Consider the following 25241-nt stretch of genomic DNA (forward strand, 5'->3'; position numbering starts at 1 on the left):
TAAAGAGAGCGTCCTATCATGGGGGGGGCGTGGGGGGTCAAACATAAGTGTACTAGCTTTGCAATACGGGAGAACTTCAGCCTTGACGTCAGGCTTACACAATCTAAACTTGTAAGCCGGGCAAAAGCCACGAATTGCACTAATAAGTGGTGATGAGACATGATAATCGTGTACAATAAATGTATGTATACGACGGCACTCAGGACATGATTGTTGAGTTGGAAGAAAGAGCAGAAGAAAAACCTGAGCAACATCCATAGATAAATCACAAAAGTCTTTTGGTTCATTCAATTTTAGAACTTACAATGCTGGTCGTGAACTCCAGAAACGTAAAATACGAAAACAAACATGAATTCACTACTCTGGCCTCTCAAGTTGAACCACACTTGATTATAAGTATAGAAACATAGGGTCAGGCCTCAGTGACGCAAGTAAGTGGTTATCGCAACATTAGATTGCAAGAAAGCTTCGCACTACGACATTCTGTTCTTAACAATTTTTTCCTCCCTAGCAACATCAACGTGTAATAGCGTTGCACCGATCAGCGCTTGATAAAAAAAAATATAGCATCATGCTAGAAACGTAGAACAATGTTCTTATAGAATCATGTTATGTGCAAGTAAGAAGGCACCTGAATAATAGCTGCAAGGAGCATAAAAAGAAAGGTATCTCGTGCTCTTTTTCAGTTGTTTAAGCAGGCAGTAGGACAATAGCGGTAAGTTTAAGGTTACTGCGGCTGCGAATATTCTGGTCGCCTGGGCTATCTACTGTCTCGTATGTAGTTTCAGACATGGCCGTCCAATGGACCGTATGGCAATGTCATCGCCAATGTACAAAAATAGTCGTCCGCAGCAAATGCTGCGTACTTATGCAAACCCTACAACGAGGTCTACAATATGCCCTACGAGACGTCATGTGCGTATTTAACCGAGACTCTATATACCACGTTTTAGTACGTATTTCTTTCTTCCCTTTTACCATCGGTTTATAGCCCGTGAAGGCGCCGTACACGTAGACAACAAGGAAACGTTATTGTGTTTTGCAGCCGTAGTGTTTCTTCCACTATTACCTTGAGGTCAACATGACGCTATTGTATATGCTAGTTAACTAACGGGTGCCGTGTGTTCAGGAAAATTTGATTTACGGAAAAATAATGGATGCGCACAATGAAATGTTAACGTAGAGCTTTATGTTTGTTAGTAACGCATATCTTATTATTTAGTCAATATCTTTAAGACCAAGGAAAGCAAAGCAAACAATTGATTCAAATTGCCGCACAGAAAGTGCATAATTTGTAACATCATTATAAGAGCACCTAATGCAGAATCAACTGGCCTAACTTTCAGCTCTAAATGGATACCTTGTCTGCTTTTGGGCAAACGTAAGCGGCAAGCCACTACTGCTCTTGTTCAATATAATTGTTGAGCTTTTCTCATCGTTTAACAAAAGGGACACTTTACATAATAACAAAAATAATTGCATTTTACACGTTCTTTTTTAGTAAGGAATGGATCATTATGATAAAAACATGGTGATATCTGGACACGTTTCCACAGTGTATTCGCTTTCCCAAAATGCGGCCTTTCAGAAAACACCACCTCCCGGCATACCAATTCATATATACCTACAGGACAGCGCTAAGATAGCTTGTGTATATATGTATATCACAAGAAGCCAACAAACAAAGACACCAATGACAACGCAGGGGAAATTGTATTTAGTAATTGGATTCAAGAAATGATAAGTTAATGAAATTGAAAGTGGATGAAAAGACAACCTGCCGCAGGTGAGGAACAATCCCACGTCCTCGCATTACGCGTGCGATGCTCTACCAATTGAGCTACCACAGTGCCGTTTTCTGATCGACTTTCAATTCCATGAATTTATCGTTTCTTCAATTCAATGAGTAAGCACACGTAATTTTCCCTGTGTTCTCCTTGGTGCCAGTGTTCGTTGGCTTCTTGCAATATGATTAATACTTATCCTTCATTATATATAATGTAAACATGTTTATTGGCCACCAGCGGTGGGGCCGACCGTCAGCGCAGGGCACGGACTCAGGACGAGCGGCGTTCCCGAAGACCAGCGCTGGAGAGTTTGACCCACTAGAAAGTGCTGGAGACGATGGCCCCAATACAGTGTTCATCTTCACTAAAATTACCTCCGGGAACGAAAAGGGAGGCGTCCGGCGATCTAACAGCTTTCTTCTATTAGGGTATCGTAGTACACTTTGAGACATTCGACGTTAAATATGTCTCGTCCACTGTGGCGCATGTTCGAACACTGTTCAATTAGTTAGATCACGTAGTTAATTGGAGATGCGCGATCTACAATACGGTATGACCCTTCATACTTGGGCAGTGTTTCTAAAGAGAGCCCAGGTGCAGCGGAAGAAAAGCAAAACCCTACTAGCGCTCAGAGAAGGAACGTGGTTGCAGAGATGGTGTCATCGCGAGTGCTCTTCTGGAGCACTCGCGGTCATCAGAGGTCAAGGCCCGTGCGAGACCACGGCACTCTTCAGCATGTCTTGCCATGGCACAAATAGGCGCACATTCAGATTCATCCGGCCCGTATGGTGGAATGTTTTTATGTATTCTTCAGCAATGTTTGAAAAATTCGTGCATATCTGATGAAATTTGTATGTGTTTACATTCTTGAAAATTTCTATGTATACCCACACTGCTATGATCTGATTTAAGATCGCAGTATCTATGAATAAATATAAATAAATAAATCATGTGCGACGGGTTCCTATCGTACAGTAAGCAAAAGGGTGAAAAGCTGGTGGTGCTCCGAGTGGCAGTGTTGCAGGCATCGGTTACGAGAGGCAGAATGACGTCCCAGCTAGTGTGGTTAGACGCGACGTAAATTGCATGCATGTGGCCGAGCGTATGGTTGGAGCGTTCTGTAAGGCCATAGTTGTGCGATGGACATCGTGGCACTCTTTAAGAATGGTTTCAACTACTGTGTATAGGAAGACATATCTGTGATCACTGAGCAATTCCTCAGGTGGTCCATGAGGCAGGTTGAATCGATGAAGCTTGAAGGAGGCAACATCGCGCGCTGTAGCTGCCAGGAGGGCGGCAGTTTTGGTGTATCGTTTGAGGTAGTCAACTGCCAGAAAGGTGCAGTGGTTTCCAGCCGATGTCAAGGGAAGGGGCCCATGCACATCGATGGCGACACTCCCAAACGGCCAAGTAGGTAGCGAAATGGCTGGCGAGAGGTGGAGCAAAGATTTCCGGCGATGTCAGCCAGGGCAAGTACGAACGAAGTTCTAAACGTAGCTGTACATTCTTTGCCAGAAGTACCGCTGTCAAAGGCGCTGATAATTTTTGGAAACTTCCAATTGTTCACGCTGTGGATGGGCTTGAAAAGCTTAACATATGTCGGAACACTGACTGCGAGATACTACTAATCACCACTGGCGCCCGTCGGGGTTCTAATTGCGGTGGTGAAGCACATTGTTGCGAATGGCAAAATGGGGAGCTTGACGACGCAGCGTATGAGCGGTTGGTCGTGCTGATGAACCAGAAAGCAAGTCTATAAGAGAGGTAATCCAATGGTCCTTGCACTGCTCAGACGCGATGGTGGTTAGGTCGGGCGAAGAAACGGTAAAGCAGGATAGTGAGCAGCTGACATTATCGTCAGGCAAGGAAGGTAGCGTCGGCGTGAGAATGCTGGTGGGAGCTGTAGGCGAAGTGTCCATTGAGCAAGATGGACTGAGAGATCTTTCAAGGATGACAACCAACATAAGGCATGGTGGTGCCTGACTGCATCAAATAGATGGCCATACAAATAATACCTGAACTTGATGATAGCCTAGATGGTGGCCACGCATTCTTCTTCTGTCACAGCTTAATTGGACTCAGCTTTCATAAGCATATAACTTACATTAGCCATGACATGTTGAAGAAAACCCAATTTTTGCTGGGCAAGAACAGCAAGGAGGCCAACATCGCTTCCATCTGTGTGCTCCTTGGGTCGGGCTGTCACGTCGTAACGGCGGAAAACTGGCGGAGACGTTCGCAAACGACGGAGCTTTATGAAGGCCTCGTCCCACTCGGAGGACCATGATCTCAGGGGCCCGTTGCTTTTGAGCAGCCTTGACAGGGGCGATATGAAAGAAGCGTGAAAGATGTGAAAGAAGCGTCACTTCATTTACAATTTCGCCGCCATCATATCGCCACTGACGAAACCATTAAAATGTAACGGGCCGCTCACATCGCCCCGGACACAACCGCACATTACTGTCCGGATGCATCTGCATGTGCGCCCATTTCTGCCGCGACAGCACATGCCGAAGAGCTCCGAAATCACGCACTCGCTTTTACCTCCAATGATCAATAGCGCCAAAAAAGCACTCGCGGTAACATCACCTCTGCACCCACCTTCCTTGCTGGATGACTTGTGTGACTTTCATTTCCTTCCGCTGCACCTGGCCCGTCTTCAAAACTATTGTCCAAGTATGAAGGACCATACCGTATTGCAGAGTGCGCATCTCTCATTAACTACGAGATTGAAACCTTGTTCGCACTAGCGTTGTCGTGCACGAGACACGGTCAATGTCGAATGCCTCAAGCCATACTATGATCCACTTCGTTCTCGGGGTTAGTTGTAGCGGATGAGCTGAATACCGTAGTGGGCGATCCTCTCCAGCGCTTTCTATATATATATTATTATACCAAGACCGATCAAGTTGTCCAACGCTGTTTATTCCAAAAAAAGTCTACGCCCCAGCTCACGCGCGAAGAAGTAGAAGAACAAGAAAGATGGTGATCGCTATGTACAAATGAACACGACGAAGTACGTCAATAGTGCTTACACTAACTTCCCCCCCATCATGGAAGCGGCCAGCCTGGCCGCAGATTAGAGGTTACCTTAACGGGGAGTGAAGGGCGTCATCCACGAAAGGTGAACAATTTCGGCATTCCGGCGGCGCCGGTCAGGGGCGGAGTGTACTGGGCGGACGACATAGTTCACTGCAGATGTTTACTGCACAACGGTGTACGGGCCAGTGTAGTGTGGAAGGAACTTCTCACAGAGGCCTGAGATGCGGACTTGAGTCCAAAGCAGGACTTGGCCTCCAATGTGAAAACGTAGCTCACGGCGTTTATTGTCGCAGTGATGCTTGCGCTGAGCTTGGGTAGCTTCTGTGCTTTGCCGGGCAATTTGACGGCAATGTGCAACTCGGGCAGCAAAATCTTGTGGTAGCGACGCGTTAGGCGAAGAAGGTGCGCAAAAGAGTTCTCTGTCGAATATGGTGAAAGGAGATCGTCCATACACAAGGAAGAAAGGGCTGTAGCCGGTAGTCCGTTGAATAGCAGTATTATATGCCAATGTCACAAAAGGGAGAATTTTATCCCAGTCACTGTGGCGCGGAAGGATGTACATGGAAATCATGTTAGACAGCGTACGGTGGAAGCGCTCAGTAATGCACTTGGTTTGCGGATGATAGGTAGTAGTAGATTTGTAGATTTGTGGACGGTATTAGAGGCCCGAAGAACTTCCTCGATAACTTGTGAAATGAACGCCTTGCCACGGCCACTGAGGAGAACGCGAGGAGCCCCGTGGCGCAAGACGATGGAGCGCAAGAAAAAGTCAGCGACCTCAGAAGCGGTACCGGATCGCAGAGGGGCAGTCTCGGCATATCTTGTTAAATGGTCGGCCGAAGTAACAATCCAACGGTGACCGGAGGGTGTCAACGGCAAGGGACCATATAAATCAATACCAACAAATTCAAAAGGTGTGCCCGGGCAAGGGAGAGGTTGTAGTAAACCAGCAGGAGGGGATGTCGAGCGTTTCCGATGCTGACATGACGCACAAGAGGCAATCTATTTGGCCACCGCTGTGGATAGGCCAGGCCAGAAGCAGCGGGTCTTTATGCGGTCGTAAGTCTTGTGAAAGCCTAAGTGGCCAGCCGATACGTCGTCGTGAAGTGCCTCTAATACCCGCAGGCGAAGGCAGCGAGGTAAAACTGGGACCCACCGGTGACCTGTTGGGTGGTAAACGTAGCGGTGTAGCACGCCACCTTGACGGCGGAATTGTCGAAGTTGGCGTCGAAAGTGGCTGTTGGGTGGTTCGGCAAACCCACTAAGGCGATCCATGAGAGCTGGACAGTAGCAGTCGGCCGGCTGAAGCGAGACGAAATCAGAGCGTGATGAAAGCGTAACTTGGTCCAGGGTCGTTATCGAGAGCTGGTGTGAGGCAGGCGTAGCATAGGAACGACTTGGTGGGGAAGACGACGGCGTGTTACCGGGAGAGACCGAGAGCGGGCAGCGAGACAATGCGTCTGTGTCATGATGACTTTTTCCAGACTTGTTATCATAGTAAAGTCCTATTCCTGCAAGCGGAGGATCTAGCGTCCTAAGCGTCCTGACATGTTTTTCATAGATAAAAGCCAACATAGAGCATGATGGTCGGTGACGATGGCGGCCGTAAAGGTATGGGCGAAATTTCTGAATGAACTCAAACGGTAGCCAGGCACTCTTGATCTATAATGGTGTAGTTCCGCTCATCTCCGCTGGAGAAAGTGTTCGGCGGCCATATGCTATGACTTGCTCTTTAGAGGCTGTATTACGTTGTCGAAGTACTGCGCCAATACGTTGTGCGCTTGCATCAGTATGGAGTATGGTGGGGGCTCGATTATCGAAGTGGCAAAGCACTGGTTCGGAAGTAAGATACCGCTTAAGAGCTTGAAAAGCCGACTCGCAGTCGCTAGTCGTTGTGAAAGAGGCACCGGTAACCTGTAGCTTGTTTAGAGGAGCTGCTATTGCTGCAAAGTTGCGTATAAATCGACCAAAATTTGACGCGAAGCCAAGGAAACCACGTAGACCTTTCTGTTGCTGGGGGCGAGAAAACTGGAGAACGGCGCTAATCTTTCCGGGGTCTGGCTAAATGTCATCGTTTGAAACGACGTGACCCAATACTTATATAGTCTTGCTTGCAATTTGCATTTTTTGTACTGATCTGGAGACCAGCGCTTGTAAGGCACTTGAGAACTTCGTCTAATCGACGAAGATGTTGGCTGAAGTCTGACGAAAAGATGACAATATCGTCGAGATAACAGAGGCAGGTCTTCCATTTTAGACCACGAAGTACGTTGTCTATCATGCGCTCAAATGTGGCAGGAGCGTTAGAAAGGCCAAAAGGCATCACGTTAAATTCATAAAATCTGACTGGTGTAGCGAATGCAGTCTCTTCTTTGTCGGTCTCGTTCATCGGAATTTGCCAATATCCTGATCGAAGATCAAAGCTGGAGAAGTACTCCGCCCCTTGTAGTGTGTCCAAAGCATCGTTATTTCGAGGTATTGGATATACTCCGTTCCGTGTGATCTTATTGAGCGCTCGATAATCGACGCAAAAGCGAACGGAACCATCTTTTATCTTTACGAGGACCACGGGAGAAGCCCATGGGCTAGATGAAGGTCGTATTATATTCCGCGCAAGCATGTCAGCAACCTGTTGTTCAATGACCTTTCGTTCGGACGGCGATACACGATAGGGGTGTCGTCGTATTATAGCGGAACCATCGGTTTAGATGCGGTGTGCAGCCGCAGGAGTTTGGCTCAACACAGGTGAACAGCTATCGAAACAGGCTTTGTGTCTTGCCAAGACCACCATTAAGGCTTCGGACTGCGTGGCTGTTAGGTCAGAACCAAGAACGGCTGAAGGAGGGAAAGAATCATCCAAGCCTGAGGTTGGTGCTGGCGATGAAGAAGCGCAAAGCGTGACTATAGAGATAGGTTGAGTGTCGGCGAGGGCTGCCACAGTCATCCCTTTGGGCAGCATCACAGGATCTGGGGTCGTGTTGCAAGCAGACAGAAGGGCGCGGCCACATGAAAACCGAACGAGACAGGTGGCAATGAGAAGTCCGCGAGAAGTACAGCGGGAAGAAGTGGCGTCTAGGGCGTCTCTGTCGCGGATCTGACTGGGTGTTACGGCAAAAACGTCTTCGTGACGAGGACGCAGGACGTATTCTGCAGCGATGGTCAAGTACACGCATGAAAGTGAAGTGTCCGTAACAGGTGCGAGCACTGTATTCTTGATATGGACAACTTCCTCTCTACATGAAATGACGGCTGAAGCAGAATGTAGGAAGTCCCAACCCAGTATAAGTTCATGGATACACGTTGGAAGGATGATAAACTCAATGTGGTGGCGTATGCCGTCGATGAAAACACGAGCTGTGCACTGTCTGTCGGGGTGAATGAATGCATTATTAGCACCGCGCAAGATAGGTCCAACATAAGGCGTTTTTACTTTCCGAAGCAGGGGACACAAATCACTACGAAGAACAGAAATGGCGGCATCGGTATTGATGAGAGCTGACGTGGTAACACCTTCGACAGTTACAGAAAGCATGTTGGCCGGGCGAACAAGAGGAATTTTTGAAGATCGATAAGAAGCAGTTTCCCGTACAAAAACTGCAACAGTTAGTTTTCCGAGTGCTGGTCGACAAGATGGGAAGTGGGGCGAAGCGGTAATGTAGAGCGCCGGTAAGGCGATGGAGAACGACGTCTGTCCGAACAGGAACCATGAGGCACATTGGGAGCAGCTGGAGGAGACGGAGAACGGTGTTGAGGGAACGAGTACGGTCCGGGATAGTAGGCGTCTAATCGGCGAGTGCGGTCTCTCTCGTGCTCTGCATAGCCTCCTCTTTCATGCTGCTGGCGACGGTGGCAGAAGCGATATATATGGCCGCGTATACCACAGTAAAAACAAACCGGACAAGGCGGATGCCACTGAGGGTATGATGGCGCAGCAAGTGCTCTATTTCCCTTCGAATCCAAATGGTCATAGGAAACATCAGTAGGCACGGAGGTCACGATGGGGGTGGGTAGTGAAGCAATATCCGCGTAGGTAGGTGTGGGGCGCACTACCGGAGCAAGATGGGTTGTGGGTGTAGTCTTCGCTGTCAACTCTTGATTTACAACCTCGCTCAAGTCGAAGGTGGGGGTTGGGGTGCAGGCAGCAGGTGGACGCCTTAGGTCTTGTAGTTGAAGCTCTTCGCGGATGATGGCGCGCATAAGAGCACGTAGATCTAGAGAATGGGGAACCTGAGGATCGCTGCCGCTCGTCTAGGCGTTGACACGTTGAAGTGATGTCCTGGACAGAAGCCGGATTTTGTAGGATTAAGGCGTTGAACGCGACAGACCCAATGCCTTTCAAGATGTGCGGCTTCCGTCATGCTAGGATTCGCACGGCGGCACAGAGCCAAGACATCCTCTATGTCTGAGGTGAAAGACTCTAGTGGAAGTTGGCGGCCTGTTCCCAGCTTCTGTTTGGCGAATTCTGCACGGCCAGACGAGTAAGCGAAGATTTGCCGCAGCTTCGAGGTAAACGTGGACCAGTCCGCGATGTCGGATTCATGGTTGAAATACCACGTCTTTGCAACACTGGTCAAGTAGAATGCGACGTGCCTTAATTTCTGGGTGTCGTTCCAGTCATTGCAAGAACTCACGCGGTCGTAGTGGTCGATCCAATCGTCGACGTCATCACCACGGGGTCCCGCAAAGACATGGGGTTCGCGCTGAGGGCTCGTCACAGTCCAACAGGGTGCCGAAGGCGGGGTCGTCTGTGTGGTAGGGTTAGAGGTGCCGGAAGGGCCGGGGTTGGAAGTGTGCATCGTTGTAGGGGTAGCTGGGCGCAGGCAGCGACCGGAACGGAGCTCCAGGGAGGACGGGAACGCGAGAAGACGTCGGGGTCTTGACTTACCTCCACCACTTTATAATACCGACACCGATCAAGTTGTCCAGCGCTGTTTATTCCAAAAAAAGGCAAAGCCCCAGCTCACGCGCGAAGATGTAGAACAGAGGGAAGATGATGATGGCTACGAACAAATGAAAACGACGAAGTACGTTAATAGTGCTTACAATATATATATATATATATGTGTATATATATATATATATATATATATATATATATATATATATATATATACGTGTGTGTGTGTGTGTGTGTAATGAACAAGTAGGAGAGAGGTCAACCGAGCCCTGAGAACCGAGCGGCCCGGCGATGAAACTGCTCAACTCTTTGAAAGACATTGGTTTAGGAAATTTAGTAGGAGCCCGCAGTTTGGCTGGAACTGGGATAATTCCATCCTGGAATACGACGTAACCTAGAAGTATCTGTGGCCGAGCTGCAAATGAACAATTTTTGAAGTTTACTTGCAACCCTGCTTTTTTTACACACGTTAAAACAGACTGGAGCCGTCAAAAAAGAGACAATGTCGTACGAACGCGTGAAACCAGACTATCTTTAACATCAACTCTTCATTCTTCCCGCTATTCACATCTAAGCCTCTGAATTTCTAGAGAGCTGGGGGGTTGGGGGCCTTCTTGCGTCCATGCGTCTCTACATCCTCGCTCCGCGGAACACCAGTTTATCTAACCATATCTCACCGTGGGGTTCATTGCCCCCTGCTGTTTCTTTGAATCTAGGCGGCTCCTGGACAGGGGCACCAAGGGAGCCACTTCCCTGTCTGAAGTCGTCAAAATGTGCATTCCTGTGATCCGCTAAAGTGAACATCCAACACCCTAATGTAAGGAGTCGTAAGGGTACCTGCTGGACTTTTCTACAGGAATGTTTACACAAAAAGGGTGCATTTTTGTTGACATTGCGAAATAATATCAGCAATAAAGTTTTCGGGAAAAATGTAGATATTTGAAAACTAATATCAAATTAGAAAAATTATTCCATTGAATGAAAACTAGCAAGAATCATATTCTGGCGGAAAAAGTGTCATTTAGTGAAGCGGTCTGATTTAGCATGACAGCAGCTCCCGCTTTAACTTTCTCCTACTATTCACACTCCTTGTAGACTGTTGCGCCGAATCCAAGGTGCACGTATAGCGGCATTTTCAAAAATTTGGAAACCTCATTATTGACACTGTGTCCTAAGCCAAGAAATACTGCAAGATTCCACTACACTTGTTAAACTCTGATGTCTGAACATCAAGACCTAAAGGTATGCAAAAAAATGGCAAAATAAAAGAAGTGGTATGCAAACAAACCTGAACAGGGGACGTTAATCAGCGGTAGAGCAAACCTTTTTGAATACTTGAAAATACAAATAGGCGAAAGTTTATTTGTTATTGTCTTATATCTCCTAAACAATAATTTATTCAAACAATACCTAAGTTGGCAGTGTACTTGGCATAATTCCGCACTTTCTCATATTGATATAAATACTTCAGCTGACTAACACTGAAATAAACCTGATACATTTGAAATGTGAAGAGCAGAGAAATAAATTGAAACATCTACGTGAAGTGATGCTTTCGTGAAGCGGTCCATTACATGCTCAGCAACAAACGATGAAGCGAGAAATTTTCTTTATTTTCGGTATGTCTAACGAGTAATTTCATTACATTTTTGTGTCCACACGCAAGATTGCAATTTCTTATGACAATAGTTTTCACATTATGCACGCCATTGTTGATAAGCAATGCCGAAAGAGATGCGCCAAATTATATGGATGAACAGTGTGAAACGTTTAGGAAGCAATGTTACAACGATGAAGCGATATATGTTGCCTGTTAAAGGAAGAATTGTGTTAAAAAGTATATGCACAGAAAAGTACGACACTTACGTAGAAAAATAATAGATTCTGTCCATCTTGTGTTGCTCTGCGTCTTGTGCACCAGTGTGGAGGACTTACGTAGAACTGCATACCGAATGTTTACATTAGAATGCTAAACAATTTTAGATGATCCAGGAAACATGATTAAACATTCTGTTAAAAAACCAGTGTGCTTTATAGAAAACGGCGAGCGAACATAACATGTTGAGATTTTATGCAGGAATCGTAGTCGGACCAATTTATTAAAGACAATTAGCGAAGAACTGGCATGCGCAGATACCAAGGGACTAAATAAAAAGAAAATTAAGTAGATTACAGGCTGCTGTAAAAGTATTTTACCATGCAAATAACACATCAGTTTGTGGTAAGACGCCTAGAAGCCGATGTTATATGCTGTGGTGTTATATAGAAAAACCAATGTATTAATTAATAATTATCTGCACATGTTGTCAGCATAGAAGGGTTTTATAAGGCACGCCCTGAGTAAATACACATACTCGCGCATATATATTTCCAAACGTAACCGCCGTGATAATGATTGAACAAACAGCTTAAATAAAGCTGAGTGGCTGAATTGCACCAGAAATTTGTTTTAATATAGACCTGAAATTATCTTGAGGTGAATGTTGAGATTAATGACAAGTAGTTTTGAACCAACGCCACGACGCAACCCATTTCCACCGACGAAACATGTCATGTATGTGGCACATGTGCGGCCGGGTTCCTTACTTGTGCTTCGCTCTGGACATGCTGCATCATCTAGCTGCACCATCCAGGAGTGAGTGCGTCGCGTGTGGAGTAATATGTATTCAGAGAGGTTTGACGCTGGTTCCATTCCGCCCAGCACAGAGAAATATAAAGGGATGCTCTTATGTGCTAGCACTTTTACGGTACTTCACGCACTTTGCAGGGGCTTTGTATGTATCCAACCGCTTTCCCGGCTGCATGGGTCGCAGGGTGTTTCATGGAGGAATGTACAGCGCACCATGCTACTATGCTGAGGGAGCAGGTTTCGATACCAACCGTCAGACCAGCTTGGATGGCGGAATGTCTGAGAATGCGTGCATACGCACCGCTCTTCAAAGAACCACATTCACACCGATATGAGTCACTGTAGTGGCAGTACTGAATAGGCACTGCTGTTAAAGTAAAACTCTTTTACGCCATTTAGAAGTGTGGTTTGCTGTGCCAGTTGGTGCATGGTGAATGTATAACGGGTTCCAGCAAGTGCGGACGGCAGCACAAGTAGGAAGAAACGGACAGGACAACACTGGACAGGACAGCGTTGTCCTGTCCGTTTCTCCTTACTTGTGCTCGCGTCCGTACTTGCTGGAACACGTTACACGTTGTTTTAGGCCGACTTGAAGCACCGGGTATTTACCGCTCGATGTGTGCTGGTTGTTCTTCAACGGGCCTCTCTGATGCCGACTTAGGCAGCAAGGTAGTTTGTACTTTCGCGCTTGCGTTACAAAAGTTTCGGACGGCACTGAGTAACTAGATTTGTACCACTTGGAATATTCCGCTGTTCCATGACCAAAAATATTACCTAAATTTATTCGACGTAGAATGCAACGAACCCACGCCTCAAAGGTTCCTCAAGGACAGTAAAGCAACGCTTTAGCATGCTGCGCCCTATATGCACTACCTATGTGCCGCTTTTCAATGAAGGCGTTTCATGTCAAGGTTTAGCGAGGTGAACCAAGAAGACATGGCGTATGTGCCACCCTTCAATAAGCCTCTCTCTCACTTGGGTCAGTGAGTATGTACCACTGCCTGTGTGGAAAGCGAGGGGCCATTTTCAGCTTTCGCAAGTACGTCGCGTAACGCTTCTCCTCACGGAAGCCATGCGCGGCAGTGAGACTCGGCAGTGAGACTGGATGGCACAACGTGTCTAGTAAGACCGTGAGAGAAGAGCCTGGTTGCCGCATGAAGCCTTTCTATGCGTTGGCACGCAACGGTGCACCATGTACTTCGGAAGTGACACGCAGGCTTCACGGAAGATGCGCTATATAGTGACGAGCGTTCTCAGGGAAACGCTAAAGAAGAGTCCTGCTGCAGCACATGCCTCCTACATAAGTATTTTCGACTGTGGCAATAGGTTGTGTCGCTACACTGATTCAATGCTGAACGCATTGGAGCCGATAGTCATTGTAAGATGTGTTCTGCTATATTGTTTATTATCTCCTTGCGTAATACTGCTTCCGTATCTCACTGATAGGCACACGTCCTTGTTGCGGACTTGTATCTCGAACGACACCAAATAGCACGGTCCGTGCGCATATTACATTGATCTTGGCGCCCGTGAATATACTTGAGGTCGACAAATAGGTGCTGCCAAAGGCACCTCAAGAAGAATAATTGCGAATCCTTTATTCGAAATGCCTACACTAGTCCACAAGTCATTCAATGCAAGGGTGAATAAAAGCGGGAGTTTGAGTGGCACTACCGTAGCAGTTCCACTGCCCACTTCGATGAGCTGCCGTTCCCGTAGCATTCTCGCGATCTGAAATGTCGTTAGTGAGTGGCTTGGAAAGGTACAGAGCTATCAACTTTTGAGAACTTCTTTTTCCGAACGTTACGAAAGAAAGAAGCCACACTAGACATGGAGTGCCACGTAATTTTAGTAAAAATTTAAATCTATAGATATGCCACTTGGAGACACTCAGATTATTTTTTTGAATTCTGCTTAATTACATAATTGTTGAATTATTTGAGTGGTAAATTATTCAATGTGTACGTCGACGACATTATTTTCCACTCTCGAACAAACGACGAACATGAGCTGCATTTATCGCAAGTTTTCAATGGTTTGGCAAAAGCAAAACTGAAGATCACTTTTCAAAGTGGTGAGTATCTTTTAAAATATGCGAAGTCTCTCGCAGAAGGACATTTGATGTCCATACAAAAATTTAAGGTAATAAATTGAGGTGGTCTGTCGAGTCCACCATTTTAATATGCTTCCTCTTCTTCTGTTCCCTCTACCCCAGTCGCGGTCATCCTCTTCCTTATCTGCAGCGAGGTAGAAAGGAAGAGTCAGTGCAGCGGATTAAAACTTCGGCGAAACATCGTGACTTGCAGTCTTGGAGTGTTTGCCTTGGTCTCGCTGGAAATTTCAGTGCCTTCCTCAAGAACTTTGGAACGAAAACAAAGTGTTTGACAGAGCTAACCCAAAAAGTCGCCTTGTTCATTTGGAGCGAAGAGTTCGAAGATGTTTATCCAGAACTAGTGAAAACAATATCGTCACATTCTGTCCTATTACTCCCAGATTTCAATACACGTTATGAGTTGTCTACTGACACGTCCCTCTATGGAACCTTTCCAGTTTTCTATCAACGAGATGCGGGTAAACCACCTAGACGCCAGCTGAATGTAATCAGATATTACTCATAATTGTTGATAGTTGATAGTGATAGTCATAATTGATAGTTGTGCTTAGTGTACGGAAACCACGCAACGCTGGCATAGTCCAATATTCGTCGGATGAGACTGGTGTAAGCGAGAAGTCGTGTTTCATATGTAGAACCCATAATAGAACGTTTAAGAAAGCAATTTCTTTAATGCTTTTTTGGGATATTTGTTCAACATGCGCGTTCCAGGTGAGGTCACGGCTTATCAATACTTTGAGGTATTTTTGCTGTGGAATACTCAGTAGTATGAGGCCAATAATGTTGTAGGGATAGAAATGGGTTGATTTCTTGTTTTTATGGTCATATGAACTGTTTTCCACGCGTGTAATACAATTTGCCAATCTGTGCACCACTGGGCTACTACGTTCAGGGAATTGCTAACCTTTATTTGGTCATTGCGAGTTTTCTTCGTATGGTATAGCACACAGGCACCACCAAAGCACCTGATATTTACGTCAATGTGGCTAGTTATATCATTTATGTACAACAAGAAGAGCAGTGGTGCCAGAACAGAACCTTGCGGTACATAGTCATTATGCTGCGCATACTGGTGACGGTCCGAAAAATAATGTTCGATCCAACGCGTGAGAGGACCATCTCCTACTATGCTTCTTAGTTTATGAATAAGTTTAAGGGGACAGAGTAGGTCCTATTCTTGCCATGCATTTTAGGCTATGTTCGTGACCCTTTTTCTCATGATCTGCTGGGGTTAGATCATTAACCTTAGTGGCATTTTAATCAGCAATGTTAGGTAGTGTTACTGAACTCTGATTATTTTTTTAAAGATTAGTTCTTTTGTTTTCTTTTTTTTACTGGACTCACCAAATTTTAGAGCCAAAATCTGCAATAAATAGCCTGTAAATAAAAATCCCCTACAATAATATTTATAGTCCTAGTACAGTAGACTGTCTGTAATGTTTGCTCAATATCTGGAAAATATTGTTATGGGGTTAAAAACAGTCAGACGTATATTTACAGAATATTTACAATAATCGTAGCGGTTGACAAGATGGCAGACAGCGCGCCAAGTCCAGAGCGTCGTCTTCTTCCGACCAAGGTGACAACATCTTCGTCAGCGTGTCACATGACCCCCGGCGGTGGAAGCACCGGCTCGGTGCTGGTTAGGAGGCGGGCTAGTGATAGAACTTAAGACGCACGACAAGGACCACGTCGGAGCGATGCTGAGCTACGGTTGGCTCAGGAGAGGCGATTTCGTACGTGACGTCAGTTACTTTACGCAAGACACGGTAAGGGCCAGAATAGCGTGAAAGTAACTTCTCCGAGAGGCCAACGCGTCGCGACGGCGACCAAAGGAGAACCAGGGTGCCCGGTGTGCAATGGACGTCACGATGGCGGGCGTCATATAAGCGCCGCTGATTGTCCTGCGACTCCGCGAGTCGACGTCGGGCAATATGGCATGCTTCTTGAGCTTTGAGTATGGCTTCACGAGCGTACTCGGACGTGGAATTCAGGCTAGCAGGCAGAATGTTGTCGAAAGGTAGCGGGTCACGGCCAAACAAGAGGAAGAATTGAGAGAAGCCGGCGGTATCATGGCGAGACGAATTATAGGCGAAAGTAACGAACGGCAGCGCAACGTCCCAGTCGCGATGGTTAGCGGAGGCATACATGGAGAGCATGTCAGTAAGGGTGCGGTTAAGGCGCTCGGTTTAGAACCTGGTAAACTAAAACGCATGCTCTGGGAATGTGAGGCAGACATTAAAGGCATTAATCCCGATGATTCCTCGGCGAAGAGTGCCGGTGGCATGCAGACCTCCGCGCTCGCTAACGAACTCCCGTCCGTCGAGCAGGCCCACAAAGCAGTGACCAGACAAGAGCTAGACGTCCCGACGTTGGAGACCTGAGCCCGGTCACCAATCTGCAGGGCACTTAATAAAATTTTAACCAAAAATACCAATGTTATTACCAAGTCGTTGAGTGCTTCTTTCTTTATGTACATTGCTGGAGCTCCCGTTGTGTATCCCTACATATATCGACGAGGTCGGGCATGCTTCACGTCCGTTGACTTGAGATGTACTAAAGCCACCTATTTTCCCTGCGCGCTGAGTTGCCATGGTAGCTCTGCAATGCTGTCTGTGCAATTATAATAAAGAAACACGATGCGAAAGCAAAGCGCGCTCCCTGACATCAACAGCCATGAAGCTGCTGCTGAGAGAACCAATCGTGTTTTTTAGTAGATAAGGAAGTTGACGATGTCTTGCTTTTGACAACTGCTCAACTTTGCCTGTTCGTAGAGCATCGAAATTCCTCGAGGTGAATCCAGCCTGGTAGCTATTGCAACTTTTTCAACATTAACACAAGAAACTGTCGTCAAGTTTTATTCTCTTCCGTCGTGTTGCACATTTAAATCGCTGAAAATGCCACAACAGCTTTCATTTTTCTGTCGATCAGATTTCTTTCTTGCAGTGGGAAGACCGTTCTCCGTTCTTGCATCCACAAGGTGTCGTTTTTACACTTCCTTCGTTGCCCTCCCAGTCGCCACCTGCGGTAAGTATACATTTAGTTTCTAAGGTTTAGTTGGACTTACAGGCCACTATAAATATAGTAAAATTCCAAACACGCACAAAATGTAAAACAGAGTGAGCACCCATGACACTCAGACGTTTCTCAAGACAACATGGGGGACAGAAGCGTTTTGGCACTTCCTTATATAATACTATAGCACAGTGAGCTACCAGTGTTAATTTGACGTCATACTCCATCGACTATTGATGTAGAAAGCTGTGTTGCCCAGGACAAGGCCACGATGTCTTTTGTAGTCTCTGTCTACTGATTTTTTGCGTATTCCGGGGATCATTCCTTTCACCCGGGCGCTGATGGATGCTCAACCAATTGTACGTAGTTCTGACGTGGCATTGCATTCGACGTCGGTCTGAAGGACGTCGAACAGCGGAAATCATGACACCGCCAGTGACAGCTAAGAACTGTTTATGGCGGGTGGCGATGGTAGTCACCATAGCTTATTCCCTTTGGCGTAGCGCAATCTAAAGAGGAGGATACTCGGCTCGTGTTCGTCAGGAGGCACGTCAATTGTGAAGGCTTCCTGTGGTGCAGTACACCACCCACTACTGTTTGTTTCCGTAGATATTTCGGACAACTTCATGACGACGAATCGGCAAGTCATCTCGGCGAGCCTAGAAATTCACGTGCCGAATGAGATAACGGAGATATAGCTTAATCCGTGTAACACTCGGATTCCCTCGACATGTGTAACACTCGACACTCAGTGTAACACTCGACATAACTGTAACACTCGACATCCATGGCCGTGTCTCGGCCACAGATGTCGAGCACCCGCCCACTTCAGATATATTGCCAACTGCTACGTAGCTTGGTGACATCAGAATCTGTGCTTACATTTCGTAAAACAGATGCACGACAATGGACGTCCTATATGATGTCGACGTCTGTCTTTCGAATGCTCTGTATCGTGTCCGGCTCAAGGCAGGACAAGTTTGCCGTATAGGTAACTCTTTTTGCGTGAAGGTAAGCTTCAAAGACGACTGTTCTGCTTCACATGTAAAGGGTTGTCTTTTTTCGTCATGTCAGTCTAGCCTATGTTCCGAGGCTTCCTCAATGCTACAAGTGTCTGACAAAAGGCCAAGTGAGTGGCGTTTGTAAGAAAAAGCAAGCTTGCCTGCACTGCACTGAATCCAACAAAGTGAAGTCTTGCAAAGTGACTAAACTGAAATACAGAAACTGCACTGAAAAGCATGATGCCGCATCAAAACACTGGTCACTAAGCAAGAAGGTGAAAATATTATTTAGTCAAATGGCGAAGGAGAACCTGACATATAAGGAAGCAATAACGGCTGTTTAACAAACGCTTTTCCGTAGATGGCGCGCTTCTTTTAAAGAAGAAAGTGTTGTTTTGCCTCCAGAATCTTCCTTTACACCACCGCCACTGCCACTACAGCCAAGCACGCTACACCTATATGGTAAGACGAATACTGTGCTCAGAAAAGAGAATCTGACGCTGCTTGACCTGCACTACCACAGGCACACTACTCTGCGAAGCGGCAGCACCGAGTGCCGTCAAGCTCGCCTACGACAAGAGGTAGTCAAGCTGTCCAAGGTGTCCAGCTTGTTGCTGCACTGGGTTCGCTGGTGAATGTTATGTGTGCACCCCTGAATAATGTGCAAACACTATCTGATAAATTTGGGATAGACTCCTTTGACGCGGTACTTGCGAATCCAAAGCGATAAGATGGCTCACCATCCTCAACCACTGCGGCCTTTTCGGGAGCAAGTCAAGTGCGCTTCCATGGGTAAATGGAATGCAAGAAGTATGCTGTCATGGATGGCAGAATTTCAGGACGCGCTCTTTTTGAAAACAAGTTCACCGTTATCATCACGTGCGAACCTTCTTTTCTAAGACAATTGTACTGTCCGGTTCGGTATCATTTTCTCCTTCATCATACATTGAATGTAGTCGAGTTTTGCCTACCCCCACGGAGCTTAAGTATGCTCACGAAATAGTGCAGTCTCTCGATGACAACAATTAGGTGCGCTTCCGTGTTAAAAGGGGTTTCTTGCACACTTATTGTAACCTATATATCCCTATAAAGTTGACAGAATCGACAGACGCTTAACGACATACTCACAGAATCTCCTGATCATTGGATAACCAGTAGTGACTTTAACTAATATTATATATCTGGGGAAGTTTCAGAACAAATCGACGAACCAGCAGTCTCGTTTATTTCACTGCAGAGCGTGAAATGAGAGCTTTGAATTATGGCAGCCCGACTTATGGCTAAGGAAAGATATACAGACGCTGCTTGGACTTGACATTTTCGTCGCATAGCTTTAGTTCCAAAGTTCAATGGTTCTCACACATCGAAACTCACGGTAGTGTCTATATTTCCATGTACATTACTGTGATTTCACTGTGGCCTCAAGACAGATTGATGGGAAAACGTACCGATTTTGATCAAAGGCAAGTGTAGCCATGAACATTCAGAACCCCTTCAAGACATGACCGTACAAGTATTGCAGGCTTCTCTGCGGTCTTACACAACACATACAAAACACGCATAATTCGGCCTAGATTAAAAGAGGCTTCGGGCAATTCACCGATGGGCCGAGAGACGATATTTGCGTACTTTATAACCTGATAGAAGCCCGACGCATGCAAAAGAAAGGTCAGCCTCAGATAAACAAAATTCACGAATACCAATTGAAGGGCGTCTGTGAATTGATTGAAGCTCGCAGCCTGTTATTTCCCTAGGAATAACTCTTCAGGGTCTCGCTCACTTCCCCAACAATGTCGCTTCTTGACAACACGACCCTGCATCAAAGTGGTGCAAAGCTTGAGGTCCCTGGTGATACTCATGTAAAGGCTACTTGCGACTTCGTCGCACTAGCTGACCTCTCATTACATGACGTTCTCGTGGTAAGTAATCGAAGTATTGAAGTGTTGTTCTCCACAGAAAAAGTGCAAGCGGCTTTGGATACTCGGGGGTCGGCGTCTTCACCGGGTCCCGATTATGTGACGCACTCTACTTTAAGGCACCTAGGTTCAACAGTGCAATGCTGTTTTCTAGATACCCTCAATTAATCTTGGCATGTTGGAATAATCTCCGGCTAATGAAAGTGTGGCCAACTGGTGCCTGTACTGGAGCTTGGGATGTAGTCGTGTACCTTACATCACGCCGGCCTATCGCACTTGCGAGTCACATCAGTAAGGTCATGAAAAGGATGTTGCTGACGCATATGTAATTCTGCCGAATATTAAAACGCTTAGCCTAGTGCTATGGATGATTTTCGACGTGGTCGTCAACTGACAGCGTCATTGATCTTTCGACCTCCACACAGTAACAAAGAACTGTAAAGCGTCTATTTGTGATGCTTTCTTTAGACGTACGTCCGTGCGTACGACAACGTAACACACGAAGTCATTCTCCGAGCTCTTGAAGCTGCAGAACGTCGCCGTATGAATTAGGAGATATCTCTCAAGATCAGTGTTTGTTCTTAGAAAAGATGGCCCGACAAACAGATGTATATATATATGCAGTCGTGGTGTCCTTCACACGGCGGCCGCATTTCGATGGGGGCGAAATGCGAAAACACCCGTGTGCTTAGATTTAGGTGCACGTTAAAGAACCCCAGGTGGTCAAAATTTCCGGAGTCCTCCACTACGGCGTGCCTCATAATCAGAAAGTGGTTTTGGCACGTAAAACCCCTAATATTATTGTGGTGTCCTTCAAGCCTGAGTGGTGAGGCCAACTTTTCTATCTCACTCTAGTCGGGCTCGCCCAAAAGCTATCACAGATGGCTGATATCTTGCGCTACGCCGTTGATATTCGCAATTCGGTGCCAGATATTACACAGCAAGAAGTCAGCGCAAAAACACAGATAGCGGCATCAGTGACAACGGCATACTTCACCGACCCCCCCCCCCCAATATCTGATGACATCTACAAAGAAAAAATCTGCACCAGTGCCATTTACAAGAAAACCAATGTCTTTCTACCCGGTGGGCTTCGAAGGCCAGTCAAATTTGTATAACAATTTCCTCAGGTTCCAACGTGTTATGTGTGGTGATATCAACCAGGGTCCCCGTATCTGCTACATGAAGAAAAAAATCATTTTATATTCAGAATATGTTCAAATTTGTAGCCGGAAAATTGTGGCGACCATTCCTGCTCTTCATGGCACAGCTAAACACGACACTTTTTCGTATTTCTCCAAAACAATCTTCCTTTCTAGTCGAACACATAAAAGACAGATCTCCTTGCACTGCAAAGTGTCCAAACACTTCGGACATTTCCTGGCGTCCAGAGGTGTTCATCAACAGCTGCTTTGCCTCTTAACGCAGAAGCACTCGATCACCCCTCAGATAATTGTTGAATCACCAAAAGCGCCGGCACTTTTCATAGCTACCATCCCACTAAGTAGCAGGTCTGCTAGTGTGAAAACCACAGACTGTATTCTGCAGTGTTGTTGCGAAAGAAGAAGGCTCTATAACTTCTGGTTTCAAGCCTGTGAAATTCCCAGTATTGCATTGTTGTGTCTCTGGCAAATTTACTTGTGGTTCTCAGTTCCTGGTATTGTTAAAAGGAAAACGTGTTACCGTTAGGTCTGAAGCAGTTGTCTACTTCTCCTCATTGACTCTTGTTTTGACCGTATACGCGTCTGCAGGGACGGTTCCACGAATTCCAGCAGCTCTACCGGAGCAGTGATTGTTCCGTCAGACGCCGTATTTTTGCCATTTAGATACTCAGAATACCGCGTGAACAGCTGCAAAACTTGCAGTTCTTCAAGGTGTATCCAATTACGTATTCCAGCAGCCACCACATCACAGGACCCCTTTAAGTGATTTGGAATCATCATCATCATCATCAGTAGCAGCAGCAGCAGCAGCAGCAGCAGCAGCAGCAGCAGCAGCAGCAGCAGCAGCAGCAGCAGCCGCCTGGTTACGCCCACTGCAGGGCGACGGCCACTGCCATACTTCTCCAACTACCCCGGTCATCTACTAATTGTGGCCATGTTGTCCCTGCAAACTTCTTATTCTCATCTGCCCACCTAACTTTCTGCCATCCCCTGCTAAGCTTCCCTTCATTTGAAATCCACTCCGTAACCATTAATGACCATTGGTTATCTTCCCTCCTCCTTACATCTCCTGCCCATGCGCATTTATTTTTCTTGATTTCAACTAACATGTCATTAACTCGCGTTTGTTCCGACACCCAGTCTGCTCTTTTCTTAGCCCTTAACGTTACACCCATCATTTTTCTTTCCATAGCTCGTTGCGTCATCCTCAATTTAGGTAGAACCCATTTCGTAAGCCTCCAGGTTTCTGCCCCGTATGTGATTACTGGTAAGACACAGATGTTATACACTTTTCTCTTGAGGGATAATGGCAACCTGCTGTTCATGATCTGAGAATGCCTGACAAGCGCACCCCAGCCCATTCTTATTCTTCCGATTATTTCTGTCTCATGATCCGGATCCGCGGGCACTACGTACCCTAAGTAGATGTATTCCCTTACCATTTCCAGTGCCTCGCTGCCTATCGTAATATGCTGTTCTCTTCCGAGACTGTTAAACACCCCTTTAGTTTTCTGCAGATTAATTTTTAGACCCATCCTTCTGCTTTGCCTCTCCAGGTCAGTGAGCATGCATTGCAATTGATCCCCTGAGTTACTAAGCAAGGCAATATGTTCAGCGAATCGCAAGTTACTGAGGTATTCTCCATTAACTCTTATCCTCAATTCTTCGCAATCCAGGTCTCTGAATACCTCCTGTAAACACGCTGTGAATAGCATTGGATAGATCGTATCTCCCTGCCTGACGTCTTTCTTTATTGGGATTTTGTTGCTTTCTTTATGGAGGACTGCGCTGGCTGTGGAGCCGCTATAGATATCTTTCAGTAGTTTTACATGCGGCTCGTCTACATCCTGATGACGTAATGCCTCCATGATTGCTGAGGTTTCGATTGAATCAAACGCTTTCTCGTAATCAATGAATGCTATATATAAGGGTTGGCTATATTCCGCACATTTCTCTATCACCTGATTGATAGTGTGAATATGGTCTATTGTTGAGTAGCCTTTACGGAATCCTGCCTGGTCCTTTGGTTTACAGAAGTCGAAGGTGCTCCTGATTCTATTTGCGATCACCTTAGTAAATATGCGATTTGTATCAAGACCTAAAGACTCAGCAGTTTGGCATATGTCATGGAGAACAGGACCTGCTAGTGTACGAAAACAAGGCACACTCATCCCCACGTAGTCGCGAACGGACACCACGTTGTCTTTAAATTGTTGCCGAGCCACTGCGTAATGGTAGGCGACGGCAGCCCCGATGAAGCTGCGTGCGCCGCTCATTTAGAACATGAGGGGCTGCCTATACCACGCTCAAGAATGGATGCTGCGCGGCAACATCAATCAATTGATGGTCACATCACAGTTATTTTATAGAATCCATCGGATTTCACTTACTTACGCTTGCACTTTTTCGATCCCAACTTACTACTCTGCCTACCAGCTGGACCTTACCTTCACGAAACAACTTATCTGTGTCGCGTGTGGTTGGGCGTAACATTTACGTATGCTTATTCATTCGTAATAGGGATGACCAAATGCGTAAATGAGACTCTAGGGCATTTCGTGTGTCACTGAAAAGTCATTCACGCTAAACCACATGCTTTACAAGCTAAACTAAGCCAGTTAGCGAATAGTGCACTCTCGGGGGAAGAGATCCTGGGACCATGGCCTATGTATCCGCGCATTGAATAGGCTACAAAAGCCCGTCTGCACTTGTGAAGTTTACGGCACTGTACGTATGCTTGTGACAGCAGACATTTCTCTGTGACTGACCCTGAGAATGACTGACTTTTTCTTATCTTTCTTTTCCTTCCCTATTATCGATTCTTCTGTTTCCCCAACTGCAGAGTAGCCTAGCGGGCACCTCCAGAATTACCCTGCGTACCTTTCCTTCTGCGTTTGCCCTGTCCCCCTTTCTGCGTTGTCTAGCTCGTAAACATCGATGAGAATAATAGGATGATGCTGTTCTAATTCAACCACCACAACTTGTAGAAGTCGTCAGAGTTGAGGAAGATCACACAAAACGCAGCAAATAAAAGATCAGTTGTTACTTGGCACAAAGTCACCGTATCATATCAACCAGACGAAAATTTATGCCCAGCAGTGCCTTTTAAAGCCTATAATTTCTGATTTTCAGTCATTATCAAATTATTTAAGCCAGCACGTTTCCTAATGATCGGAGGAATGTGCCGCGAATAAGACAACCTGTGTAGATTGAAAATAAAAGCACAAATTTACTACACAGATTACTTTTCAGTGTGGCTTCCTCAATAAATCACACGTCTTAGACGAGTTTTGTCAGCAATAAGAACCCGTGCTGTGCGATTCGCGCAATAAAACATCGTCACAGTAGAGTGTCAGAGGAATTTTCTTTCAAAGGAAAATCGCGCAGCTCGGTCTGAGCCAAAGGTGTCTAGCCTGGTGCACTGAATGGATGAAATGAAAAGTGAGAAGAAAAGAGGGGGTGAGGGATCAATAAAACAAATTAGAGCAATTCTGCATGTCCATTGTTGCATCACAGTTAAATGCACAGGTCCACTTTAAATGCGAAGTATTTCTTTGCTAAGATTTCCCACTTTAACAGCTTCTATCTATGCAGGCGCCTACGTCTTGGTGTTCTCATGGTCGCTTTAATAATTTGGTGTGTCCGAAAATTGGCATTGTATGACGAGAGTGTATGAGC

General features: G+C 46.1%; 1 protein-coding gene across 9 annotated transcripts in view; it reads left to right on the top strand.

Annotated features, from left to right (window-relative positions):
* Positions 1-25241, top strand: part of LOC142576105 (uncharacterized) — a 383690-nt gene that overhangs the window by 42422 nt on the left and 316027 nt on the right. For 4 of the 9 annotated variants that reach the window (XR_012826784.1, XR_012826782.1, XR_012826783.1 and 1 more), the window contains one exon: positions 17400-17495. The exons of 3 other annotated variants lie outside the window; for them this stretch is intronic. Coding sequence is in view for 2 of the 6 variants with exons in the window: in XM_075686055.1 (XP_075542170.1) it covers positions 17400-17495 (96 nt within the window). In the remaining 4 variants the exon portion in view is untranslated. Of the gene's footprint in view, positions 1-704; positions 716-782; positions 953-17399; positions 17496-25241 lie in introns of those variants that run through there. 2 more of the 9 variants (XR_012826788.1, XM_075686054.1) reach the window with 2 other exon arrangements.

This window comes from Dermacentor variabilis, chromosome 3, assembly GCF_050947875.1.
Source record: "Dermacentor variabilis isolate Ectoservices chromosome 3, ASM5094787v1, whole genome shotgun sequence".
Taxonomy (NCBI): Eukaryota; Metazoa; Arthropoda; class Arachnida; order Ixodida; family Ixodidae; genus Dermacentor; species Dermacentor variabilis.